At 36.4% G+C, this 13369-nt stretch overlaps 1 protein-coding gene across 2 annotated transcripts in view; it reads left to right on the top strand.

The window, feature by feature from the left end:
• The window catches only part of ATF6 (activating transcription factor 6), a 238878-nt gene that overhangs the window by 9628 nt on the left and 215881 nt on the right, over nt 1-13369 (top strand). For both annotated transcript variants that reach the window (XM_067039886.1, XM_059037757.2), the window contains exons 2-6: nt 1289-1353; nt 4254-4341; nt 6300-6406; nt 12077-12206; nt 12797-13000. In XM_067039886.1, the coding sequence (XP_066895987.1) occupies nt 1289-1353; nt 4254-4341; nt 6300-6406; nt 12077-12206; nt 12797-13000 (594 nt within the window). The remainder of the gene's footprint in view (nt 1-1288; nt 1354-4253; nt 4342-6299; nt 6407-12076; nt 12207-12796; nt 13001-13369) is intronic.

A 13369-nucleotide genomic window follows, 5' to 3' on the forward strand; every position in this document is an offset into this window, starting at 1 on the left:
AGTTTGCACTAAGCCCAGGGACAATTTCATGTTAAGAAGATGAAGAAGAACCAGTAAGGTAGGGCCAACCAGTGAGGTGGGAGGAAAACCAGGTGAGTATGGTAATTTGGAAGCCAAGTGAAGAAAATGCTTCACTTAATATGAAAAGATCAACTGTTTCAAATGTTGAGAGTAAAATGAGGACCATGAATTTACCATTGAATTTAGCAGAGGAGAAGTCATTGGTGACATAATAACTGATGTGTATGCTTGTGTATGTGTTGGTGGGGGGAGCTTGATTGGAATAGGTTCAAGAAGGAAAGGGAGGAGAGAAATGAGAGGTAGCAGATAAAGAACTCTTTCAAGGAGTTTTCGCCTGTGTATAAGGTACGTAGCCACAGTCATCTACTTATATGGGTTTTTTGTTTTGTTTTGCTCTGCAGCTGAGTTTAAGGTAGTCCTTTTCTGAGAGTTATATGAATAACCTTTCATTATCACTACACACAAAAAATGTGCTATGTACTATTTTGTTTTAGGCTGGTGAAATGTTTCTACCATTGGCCAAGTCAATGAGAGACTGGCAGTGTAGTTCTTATATATGTGAAGTAAGGAAATCACCAGAGCAAATTTCAGTGGCATGATAGTAGGGAGTACAAAGGCAGACTTAGATTGGGAAACTCTTCAAAGTGCTTGAAGTTCTGAAAATGTTAAAGAATTTACAGATTACACAGTAATCAGTCTTCTTTGGCCTTATTAGCACCTTGACCTGTGTTCATATATTTCTTGGTTTATAAGGAAGTCTTATTAGGAAATTGAACATAGTTAGATTTGTTGAAATAAATGAAATGGTTTAGATGAGTGAGTTCTTTATTGTTTGGATAGAAAATTGGTTGTACCTCTAACTTAAGGCAAGGATGGCAAATACCTGGTACATGTGTTGCCATATTCCTCTCCTGTCATCACTGCTGATCAACCATGTCACTTTTTTTTGTGCTGAACCCAGATGAAGCCTCAGGATTTGTGTTAGTAATGTTCCAGAAAGTCACTATCAATTAGTCCAACATGACATGACAGGACATAAAACCTGCTTTTTAACCCCTGGTATAATGATTTAGTTCACAAGATAAAAATTATGTGGAAAAAATACATATGTTAGAAACCAGCTTTGAATTGGTTGTCATTCACACTCCTAGAGTTTATCAGTAATAGTAATGGCTAATGAGAAACCCTAATAGAGCTGGCATAAGGATACAGCACTTATTCTTTTGTCAAAACATAAATATCTATTCTTTTTTTTTTTTGTCCAAAGATTCTGCCCTCTTTGCTGAACTTGGCTATGATGACCTGCAATTGGATGCGGCAAATGAAACTTATGTAAGTATTTATTAGAGGAGAAATGCTGAATAATGTGATATTTAATCTTAAATTATTGCAAGAAGATTTCAGGATAACATGTTTAGGCTAGTTATTTAAGTTTAAATAACTTTTAAGATTAAGTATGAAAGTTAGTAGCCATTTTGTAGTCAGTGAATGTAGGATTGTAGAAATTGCATTGATCTTGGTGTGAGAAGACTTGTATTCTAAGTCTGCCTTTGGCCCCAGGGGTGGGTAACCTTGGAAAAGTTACTTAACTGCCTACCTCTTGGTTTTTACAGATATTTTGCTGCATAAGGGAAACAGTGTGATGTTAAGGAGTATGTGTGTCATGGATCTAGTTAAGAGAACTTACCAACTTCCTTTTTTAAAGTTATGTATCCTTAGTGTTGAAAGCTCTGAAACTTAGAAATGTCCTTATTTTTTGCCTTTGAGTGGTTAGAAGTATGTGTAAAAGTTATTATTATAGCACTTTAAGTTCTCAAAAATATTTTAGATTTTTTTTTTCTTTTCTGGATTAGTATATGTGAAGCTGTTTGGCCTGAACTCTTACTTTGTCTTATTCTTTAATGGATGAGGTGCTGTTTGACTTGGGAAGTAGTTCAAGTGAACAGTGATTTTATATGCATATCAATCAGGTTGAATATTTATCACTTATTTTTAAGCCCTTATTAAAAATAAAGCTTGCTCAGTGAGTTTAAGACATTTCTCAAAGAATAATTTAGCAGTTGTTTTACCATGAATCAATAGAAGGGAGTGAAACACATGACATTTTTTAAAATCAATGCATGAGATTTTAATGGTTTCATTTACTCTGTGAGATGCTTTACAGTGTTGTCTATTGATTAAATTGGCTTTTAATATTGGCTGGTTGCTTAAGCAACTGGTATTTTTTCATAACCTCCAGAGCCTAATCGTCAAGAAACAATATAGTCAATTTGAAAGATTCAGGGAAATACGATCCTGATTTTATAACTAACATTCTGTTACCTCAAACAAGTCACTCAATCTTTCAGTTCCTTAGTTTTTCTGGTATAAAATAAGAGATTGGATTAAATGGTTTCAGAGGGCCCATTCTAGCTTTAAAACTGTCATTCTTCTTTCACATGGCTGTACAAGTTTCCCTTGAGAAGTCATTGAAGAACTAGAGTATATAAGTACCAGTATGTTTTGCTTTACATAAAATGGGTCTGTGAAATTTCCAACCAGATAAAATTCTTATGCTGTAAAATGTATTTGACTTTTTTGTCTGAAGATTGAGTATGAAGCATCCTCCAAGTAGGTCATGCCACTATTGAAACATGTTAAAAAGTATTGCTGGCACTCAGGCAAATATCCTTCCTCAGTTTACTTAGACTAAGAAAGTTTTTTTCATTGCTGAAAGTATGAGGCTGCTTAATTTTTTGATGTCTAGATTCAAATATGAGAAAAAAGCAAAGGAGATTGATTTAAAAGGTGGTTCTTTCATAATTTAAGTAGTTTTTTCTTTTTTTTATGTGAACTTTCACACATTTTTATATAATTTGCAATAATATTTACTCAGTTTAGGGCAGTATGATAAGAAAAGTTTCCCTTCTCTCCTGTTACATTCTCAATAAAAATAAACCACAGAATAGACATTTAAAATGATAATATTCTAGGGCTTCCCTGGTGGCGCAGTGGTTGAGAGTCCGCCTGCCGATGCAGGGGACGCGGGTTCGTGCCCCGGTCCGGGAATATCCCACGTGCCACACAGTGGCTGGGCCCATGAGCCATGGCCGCTGAGCCTGCGCGTCCGGAGCGTGTGCTCCGCAACGGGAGAGGCCCCAGCAGTGAGAGGCCCGCGTACCACACACACACACACACACACACACACATAAAATAAAAATAAAATGATAATATTCTAGAAATTATTACCAAATTGTTGTTATTGATAACTAGATTAACTTTACTTTTTTCCTGAGGCTTGCTTTCTTGCTGTTTTATTATCTGTCACATTAATATTGACTTTTAACTTTTAACTTTTAACTTTTAACTTTGTTGTACTGTTTATATATTAAGTTTACTTCTGTTCTTATCTCTGTAACCTTAAACATTTAAAATAGTTGTGGTACTGTCTTAATCTTAAATGAATATGAGGGCTCTGAAATCTTGTGGCAGTTCTTTATTAATATATATGGTATAAGATGGTCATCCAGATGACCCAGAATATGATTATATTTAAATTAAAAAATTGTCATCTGAATGAAAAGAAACTAAGAGCCCCTCTAAGAAGTTTACTGACCCCTATTTGAGAAACTTAGTTTTATCTTCTAGGATTAAAAAAAAATTAGAAACTTTATTTTAGAAATTTGAAAAGTGCAGAATAGTAAAAAAATATAAAGTTACCCATCCTCCTATGGATCTCTTCCTTCTCCCATAAGCATTTTAATATTTGGTGTATTTGAAGTTTCAGTTAAAGTCTCTTTATGATTCCTGCATGTCTTTTGGATACATCTATATTCTTTCACTTGTATATAGAGATGATATTGTAAATAGTCATTTGCTGTGACTTCTTTTCCTTAATGGCAATGGGAAAACTTATTTTGCTGGATCTCCTTTATGACAAAACACATATTTTGTGACTGTTGTAAAGGTCTGTTTCCACGGAAAAGAATGAAACCAACTGAATCTTTAAGATAGATGTTGACTTCAATACCTCCTTCCTAGTTGTTACTACTGTGCTTAAAATAACTAAATTGGTTTATCTCTAAGCTATCCAAGATGTATTTTCAAGATGAACTGATTAACTTAGAAAGTTATTTTTACTAAGTTGGGTAATCACAATTATATTATTTATAGCAAATTGCATCTGTTAGTTTAATTTCTGGATGTATATATTTTAATCTTGTAACGTTCTTTTGCTGATTTGAAACCTACAGGAAAATAATTTTGATAATCTTGATTTTGATTTTGATTTGATGCCTTGGGAGACAGGCATTTGGGACATCAACAATCAATTCTGTACAGGTAATGATGTATTTCATTGATAAAAAATTTAAATGGGTCCATATTATTTTGTAGTTTGGTAATAGTCAAAATTAGGTGGGGTTACTGGGCTACTTTTGTAGGCCAAAAATTTCCAGGGACTACATTCTACTTTGGTGTAGCAAGGCATACATAAATTTCTTGCCAAAATAGATATAAAGAATTTCATACTTATGTGTTAGTCACATAATGAATAAAAATTTTATTATTCAGAAATATTGATTTCAAATTATATGTAATACTCTCTAAGAGATTAACCTATCTGAGAATTAGACAGAATTTAGGGAATCAAAGGGAAGAAGCTTGGGATTATTAGAACCTAGGAACTTAGTGTAGGGGTCCCGTGTATACACATCTGAGGAGGAGGCCCTACCCGGCTAATGCTAGTATCTTTAAGGGGCCCAATGAGGTGGGTTTTAGGTGTACTGAAAAAAAGCTGGAACCTGGAGCGAACTGTCCCTTCTGGGATGAAGCTGATGGGAGGATGAAGAAATCCCTTCTTTCCTTCTACCTTTTAGCATCCTTCTAGTATCCCCTATTGACAGGACCTAAAAGGAAGCCAGCTGAGACATGTATTAATAATTTGCATCACAGACTATAGAAGGTAGACTTAGAGCTGAGAGACAATGTGTAAATAACCAGCACATCTCCCCATCTATATTGCAGTCCTCCCCACTGCTGCATTTCCTTTTCCCTTTCATTTTATGTATTTGTATATCTTGCTCAATTCCTGTCTTCCCTCACAGAATAAGAGCTACACAAGGCCAGTGTTCTGATTCCTACCATTGTGTAACAAACCACTCTAAAACTTAGTGGCTTAAAACAACAACCATTTTATTAGGCTCCCAGAATCTGTGGGTTAGGCATTTGGACAGGATGCACCAGGAATTTCTTGTCTCTGCTCCATGGTGTCCAGACCTCATCTGGGAAGATTTGAAGGCTGAGGTAGCTTGACACTGGGGGCTAGAATTACCTTAAGGTTTCTTTACTCACGTGTCTGATGCCTGGTCTGGAATGACTTGAAGACTAGGACTGCCAACTTGAGTGCTTACACGTCACCTTTCTATATGGCCTGGCTTCCTCACAGCCTGGCGGTCTCATGGTAGTCAGACTTCAAAGGCTCAAATGTGAGTGTTTCAACACACAAAATAGAAGCTGCATTGCCTAATGTAACACAGCCTTGGGATTCACATAGTGTTACTTCCATACTCTGTCGATTGAAGAAGTCATAAGCCCACCTAGATTCAAACAGAGGAGGAAATAGTGGCTACTTCTTGATGGGGAAGTGGCAAAATCACATTATAGATCATGAGATATGGTAGATATTTTGCACCTAACTTTGGAGAACACAATCTGCCACAGATTCTTCTCTTCCCCATTCCTACCCTGTTATAAATTTGACACCTAGGAACACCTAGGCTATAGTTACTCAGCACATTTTAAAAAATACATAGTTCAAAAGATAGGTACATTTTTGTGTTTTAATTGTATTGTCAAAAATGCTTTCCACAATAATTCTTTCCTGTTTCTTATGTTTTAAAATTATTTTGGGGGGAGTCTATAATTTTGCGTATTGTATAATATTCAAAAGGTACAAAATGCCTGTAGAGTAGAAAAGTGTCTCTTTTGGCTCTTGTCCCTCAGCCACCAAGTTCTGCTTCCCAAAGACAACCACTGTTATCAATTTCTTATATTCATCCTTCAAGAGAGTTAATGCAGATGCTAGTAGTACAATAGTATACACATGTATAATTTATTACATAAATGGAAGCATACTACATTTACTATTTTCTGCTCTTGAATTTTCACTTGATGATATATTTTGGTGACCTTAGCTTCCATATCATTGAATTTTAAAAGCAGATTTTACCTTCTTTCTTATTCATTTAATTCTGAGTTTATATTGTTCAGTGGGAAAATTTTTGCCCCTTGTTTTTCAGTTACAGATATTAAGGCAGAACCTCAGCCACTTTCTCCAGCCTCCTCAAGTTGTTCAATCGCATCTCCTCAGTCAGTGGACTCTTATTCTTCAACTCAGCATGTTCCTGTAAGTAACCAGTCTTTTACAGTGATTTTGGTTACAATGGAATCTGGAAAATATGTATGTGTGGGAGGCAGTTAACATTTATTAAGTGCTAATATAAGTCCTGTTATCTCATTTAATCCTGAGGAAGCTGAATCTTGAGGAAGGGCTTTGAGGGAGCTAGAAAGCTGTTAGTATTTTTGGTTTTGCCCTCCTTCCCTTATGTTCTTGTCTTCATAATTTCATTGTTTCATTGCACCTTACCAGTACCCAATATTTTTTTTGTTTGTTGACTTATTGTCTTTTCTCCCTGCTACCCTCTTTACTCCCCATTAGAATATACATTCTTTGAGGACATGGAAGACTGTGAGATGGTCTGTTTCTGTAACTCCTTAGCCATGTAACCTAGAATGGTCTCCTTAGTTCAGGAAAGCCTAGTACTACCTATTGAATGAGCTAATAAGATTTTTTACAAAAGCACCTTAAAAATGCTTCTGCTCTTCATCTAGACAAAAGCTCTGAGGCCAGGAAAAGGAACTACCAAAGGGCTTAGGTATTTTTTGGAATGGGGAAAGGAAAAAAATATAAGAAGAAATATATATAAGAAGAAAAATATAAGAAGAAAATATAAGAAGAAAAATTCAAATTACTGTTTCAGTGAATTATATCTGCTGTAAATTGAAGTATCTTCATTCTGGCATAATTTCCATATAGTCAGTTATTAAATCCTGATGATTCTATCCACTTAGTGTCTCTAAGATTCATCTTCTCCACACATGCCAGGCCATAATCACCTCATCTGGATTAAGGCAATAGAATTTTGACTGGTCTCTCTGCCTCCTAACTCCCCAAACCTTTCTTAGCAGAGGAATCTTCAAAGAGAAATTTTTCAAAATCACAAATTTGATTGTGTCAGTTTTTTGCTTAAAACCTTCCCAACCCTTACAAGGAAAAACTTCAAATTGCCGGTGTACTAGGCCCTCCATGTTCTGGCTCCTGTTTACCTTTCCGGTCTTGTTTCTCACTATCCTTCCTGTTCCTATCTTCACACATCCCTTAGGTTTAACCCTGAGAGCTCCTATGTGCTCCAGTCATTCAACAACTGTGCCAGGAACTGTGCCAAACACCGTCCGTGGACAAGAGCAGCAAGATCTCTGCTCTTACCATTTTAGGTTTTTGTACATGCTCTTCCTTCTGCCTGAAATAGCCTCAATTTTTTTCTTCCTTGGAAAACTCCTATTCATCCTTAAGTCCCAGTTCAAAAATTACTTTCTCTATGAAGCTTTTCTCTGATTGCTGCTCTTGGCAGTTCTCTGTGGTCCCACAGTTTCTCCAATTATTTAATTATAAAAACTTAATTTACTTTTGAAGTCAAAAGTATTAATTTTGAAGTCAAAAGTATTAACAAGGTATATTCACAGAAGCCTGATTTCTGTCCTATTCTTTCCTTTCCATACTTTCTTACACAAAAGATAGCATACTACATACCCTGCTCTGCACCTTGCTTACTTAACTTAGTGGTATATCCCAGAGGTAACTCCAATTTCAGGATATAGAGTCTTTCTTATTCCCTTTTATGGCTGCATAGTGTTCCATTGAGTGGCTACATTATACTTTATTCAGTGATTTCCTTATTAATGAACATTTGTGTTGTTTTCGGTCTTTTCTGGACTCAAACAATGCTGTAATAAATAACTATGTACATAAGTCACTTCATATTTTTGCCAGGATATCTTCCAGTTATACACCTAAAGAGAGATTGCTGAGATCGGGGTGAATACTTTTTTTTTTTTTGCGGTATGCGGGCCTCTCACTGTTGTGGCCTCTCCCGTTGCGGAGCACAGGCTCCGGACGCACAGGCTCAGCGGCCATGGCTCACGGGCTTAGTTGCTTCGCGGCATGTGGGATCCTCCCGGACCAGGGCACGAACCCGTGTCTCCTGCATCGGCAGGCGGACTCTCAACCACTGCGCCACCAGGGAGGCCCGGGGTGAATACTTTTTTAATGTTACTGTTTATTGCCAGATTTCCCTCCACAGGTTGTACGGTTGTGTATTCTGACCAGCAGTATGTAAGAGGGCCAATTTTCCCTTCATCACTGCACAGCATGTTTTGTTTTCTATTTCTTTTATTATAAGTGTGGTTAAACATCTTTTTGTATATTTCATACGTCTAAGGCCTATTTGCATTTCTTTTTATGAACAGTCAGTTCAAATTTTTGTCCACTTTTCTATTGGATTGTATTGGTCTTTTTCTCTTCAGTTTTTAAAATGTTTTATTACATATTAGGATTATTAGTGTTTAGTTTGTGAAATAAGTTACAAGTGTGTTTTCTCCAATTTGTCATTAAGCTTTACTTCTGGTGTTTATTTTCTCCATAGCTGAATTATCAACCTTTTATTGCTTTTTGTTGTTGTTACTCAAAGGAGGGTTTTCACCACTCATAGGTTATAATATTTTTATTCTTATTTTCTTGCTTATATTAATTTTTTGTTTTGAAAAACCTTAAACTTATAGAAATATTACAAGTACATTACAAAGAACTTTTTTTCCTCAGCCATTTGAGAGTAAGTTGCCAACTTGATGCCTTGTCACCCCCAAATACTTCAGTGTCTACTTCCTACAAGCAAGGATATGTCTTCTAGCCACGATAAAACCATTAAAATCAGGAAATAAATATTTATACCATACTATTATCTGATCTTCAGATCCCATTTAGATTGCGCCAGTCGTCCCGAAGAGGTCCTCTAGTGGGCAGAAGGGTCTCGTTCAGAATCACGCGTTGCATTTGATTGTCTTGTCTCTTTAATCTCCTTCAGTTGAAACAGTTCATTCTTCCTTGACCTTCATGACCTTGTCACTTTTGCAGATTAAAGACTAATTATTTTGTAGAATGTCCCTCAGTTGGGTTTGTCTGGTGTTTCTTCAGGATGAGATTCAAGTTTTGTATTTGTGGCAGGAATATCACAGAAGTGATGCTGTGTCTGTCTCATTAACTTTTTTTTTTTTTGCGGTATGTGGGCCTCTCACTGTTATGGCCTCTCCCACTGCGGAGCACAGGCTCCGGACACACAGGCTCAGTGGCCATGGCTCACGGGCCCAGCTGCTCCGTGGCATGTAAGATCTTCCTGGACCGGGGCACGAACCCATGTCCCCTGCATTGGCAGGCGGACTCTCAACCACTGCACCACCAGGGAAGCCCAAAATGAATTTTATTTATTTATTTATTTTTGGCTGCGTTCAGTCTTCGTTGCTACGCACAGGCTTTCTCTAGTTGTGGTGAGCGGGGGCTACTCTTTGTTGCAGTGCGCAGGCTTCTCATTGCAGTGGTTACTCTAACTGCACAACACTTCACCTATACCACAGTGAACATTGTCAAAAATGTCCCCTTGTGGGCCTGTGAGTTGACCTTAATATGAAGTGTTAGGTACAAATCTAGTTTTAATTTTCACTATATAAGTGAACCATTCCCAGTTGTATCATCCTTATAATCATTCTGTTAAAGAATATTATATGTCTCTCTGTTTACTCAGATTTTCTTTTATGCTTCTCAGTTAAGTTTTATAGTTTTCTTCATATAGGTCTTGCACATTCTTTACAAAATGAATTCCAAGGTATTTATAATTGCTATTACTATTATGAGTGAACTATTTTAAATTATATTTTCTAAGTGATTATTAATACAATATTTTCATAGTGAAAATTTTGTTAGTTGGTTCTTAAATATGTTCCAAGTAGACAGCATATCACCTTGCAAAGGCACTTCTGTTTCTTCTATTTTAATATTTATTCCTTTTATTTCATTTTCTAGTATAATTATGTTTGCTAGAATTACAGAAAAAGCAATTATTTCTTTCTTGTCCTGACTTTAATGGCAAAGCATTTAGTATTTTACCATTAAGTATGACTTTGGCTATACAATTATGCATAGCTTTTTTTTTTTAAGGTTAAGAAAGTGTCCCTCCAGTCCTTATGTTTTAGGACTTTTATGAGGAATCTTTGCTGAATTTTATCAAATACCTTGTAAGCATCTAAGGCCATGAAGATAATCATTTCCTCCTGTGTTATCTCATAGTCTTTGTTTTTTTCCAAATATATTATTGTTATAATATACTCTGTAAGGTTCATACAGCTCCGCTTATGGCTACATGCTGATAGGTGTTGAGGATGAATGAATGAAATAATTCTCATTCTCACCAGCATTACTGAGAATGACCATTTCTCCCATATGCTCTTTCAGGTCATTTTAACTTTTTCTTACCTGATGATTTAAAAAAGAAAAGATTTTCTTTTAAATTTGCCTTTGGATTCCATTTGCATTTCCTTTAAAATGAAATGGTGGTTTCTTTCCTTCATCCATTTTTGGCAAATATTTTCTCCCCATATTTATCTTTTAACTTTGTTTATGTTCTATTTTTTCTTATAAAATATTTTAATTATTATTTGTTCAAATCAATTTCTTCTTCCTTTACGGCTTCTGGATTTTTTGATGTAAGGGAGCCTACATCATGCTGAGAGTAAACAAGTATTCTCCTAATTCTTCTTTCAGTAATCTTATAGATTCTTTCGAAGATGGTATGATGTATGTATTTGTGTACTTGTGCCCATTCCATTATTATACATAACATCTTTTTCTCTTGGAATTGAAATGCTACTTTTATCCTATGTTAAGCTTCTTTATTCTAAGAAAATGAGACAGATCCACTGAATATTAAAAGACTTTTAGAAAATATTAATATTTATGTATCTGTATTTTTTAAAAAAGATTATTATTTTTAAATATTATTTTTGTATATTGCATCAGGTCTTAGTTGTGGCACACAGGGTCTTCATTGAGGCATGCATGATCTTTCATTGTGGCATGAGGGCTCTTCATTGCCACGCGCGGGCTTCTTTCTAGTTGTGGCATGCAGGGTCCAGGGTGTGTGGGCTCTGTAGTTGTGGCACCCAGGTTCCAGAGCGTGTGGGCTCTGTAGTTTGTGGCACACAGGCTCACTAGTTGAGGCGTGTGAGCTCAGTAGTTGTGGTGCATGGGCTTATTTGCCCCGCACCGTGTGGGATCTTAGTTCCCCGTCCAGGGATTGAACCCATGTCCCCTGCTTTGTAAGGTGGATTCTTTACCACTGGACCACCAGGGAAGTCCCTCTGTATTATTAGTTTACCCATGAAATAAAATAAAATAGCCCTGCTCCTTTCAGTGTTTTCCTTTCAAAACATTTGGGACAAAGGTAGTGTTAAGAAATAGAAAAGGATACAAATAGTGAGAATTATTTGGTTTTGAGATTCCTGTAAGACAGAATAAGAGATGGTGGGGAAAAGATATTAGCATTTTAACTGTAACTCTATAATGATACTATATGTTTGTATGACTAGGAACAAGTAAAATAAAAAGTTTGTGGGAGAAGATGTAGAAGCAGATCAGATCAGTGATTCATATCTTTCATATAAAAGGATGAAATAGACATACTTCATTTTTAGTTATTTTTCCTTTAGTATAGATGGATAATGTTGATTTATCCATCATCTCTTAGTACTTCATATATAGATATAGTTCTAATATATCACACCTTTGCCTTGACATAGTCTTGAAGTGTTTCTCTGTTTATATATGGATCTTGCCTCTGTTTCTAAGCAATTTTCTGCTCAAGGATAGTATTCTTCTGCATGAATTTGTTTGTGTTTTATTTTGCTACAGGAGGAGTTGGATTTGTCTTCTACTTCCCAGATGTCTCCCTTTTCCTTATATGGTGAAAGTTTTAATAGTCCCTCCTCAGAAGAGACACTGAAGGAAGACAAGCCCATCATTAGTCCTAAGAGCAAAACTGGTATTACTCCATCTCCTAACTTCTGTTATCTCTATTTTAGACTGAGCTTAGGCTCCATTTCTTAAAAGAAAATGTTGGATTAGGTGTATGTTTATTAAGCTGGCTTGCTGTTTTTAAATGAGTGGACCTGTTTTGTTTGTTGTGGATGATTAATGTGGAGAGGAAAGGGAAGAAATAATCTTCTTTGGTTGTTTTTGTCTTTATAGGTGAATGATACTTTAAATAGATTAAGGGCCCCACCATCTTCAGGAGAAATTTCAAAGTTTCAATTAAAGATATTGAATGTGAGGCCCATTTGGCTGTGACATTTGTTAACCTTATTCACCTCGATGCTTTATTCAGGGGTTTTAGCTATTCTTCTTTACTGGTTCATGTGTCCCTTTGGCAAAGCTGCAGCATGTTCAAAAAGGAAGACCTCAGATAGAGGACTTTTCTTCAGTCCATTAAGATATAGAATGGCTATGCTTAAACTTCAGTAAGGGTAGTCAGAGGTCAAGATAATGTAGGGAAAGGTGTATAATAGAATCTGCTGTCTAGGATTTGCTTAATTGCCCTTAAACTGATTTGTTGTTTGTTTGGTTTTTCTCTAGAAAATGGACTGACTCCAAAGAAAAAAATTCAGATGAGTTCAAAACCTTCAATTCAGCCCAAGCCTTTATTACTTCCAGCAGCACCCAAGACTCAAACAAACCCCAGTGTTCCAGCAAAAACCATCATTATTCAAACACTACCAACACTTATGCCATTGGCGAAGCAGCAACCAATTATCAGTATACATCCTGCACCCACTAAAGGTACCTGAATGGAATTTGAGGCTGTGTATGTTTAATTGGAGGGCACTGAGGCTTGTGTCATATGACTTGTTTTAATTCAGGTTATAATTTCTGAGCACATGCTGTGTGTCAAGAATAGTCCTTGGTTCTGAGGATGTTGTAGAGATGTGGTTCCTATCCTAACAAGGGAGATAGCTATTGAGATTATTTACATCTAATAGTTCTTTTTTTCTCACAGTTTTTTATTTTTGCGGTACACGGGCCTCTCACCACCGTGGCCTCTCCCATAGCGGAGCACAGGCTCCGGACTCGCAGGCTCAGCGGCCATGGCTCACTGGCCCAGCCACTCTGCGGCACGTGGGATCCTCCCGGACCGGGGCACGAACCCGT

The sequence above is a fragment of the Kogia breviceps genome, chromosome 1 (genome assembly GCF_026419965.1).
Source record: "Kogia breviceps isolate mKogBre1 chromosome 1, mKogBre1 haplotype 1, whole genome shotgun sequence".
In the NCBI taxonomy this organism is placed as follows: Eukaryota; Metazoa; Chordata; class Mammalia; order Artiodactyla; family Physeteridae; genus Kogia; species Kogia breviceps.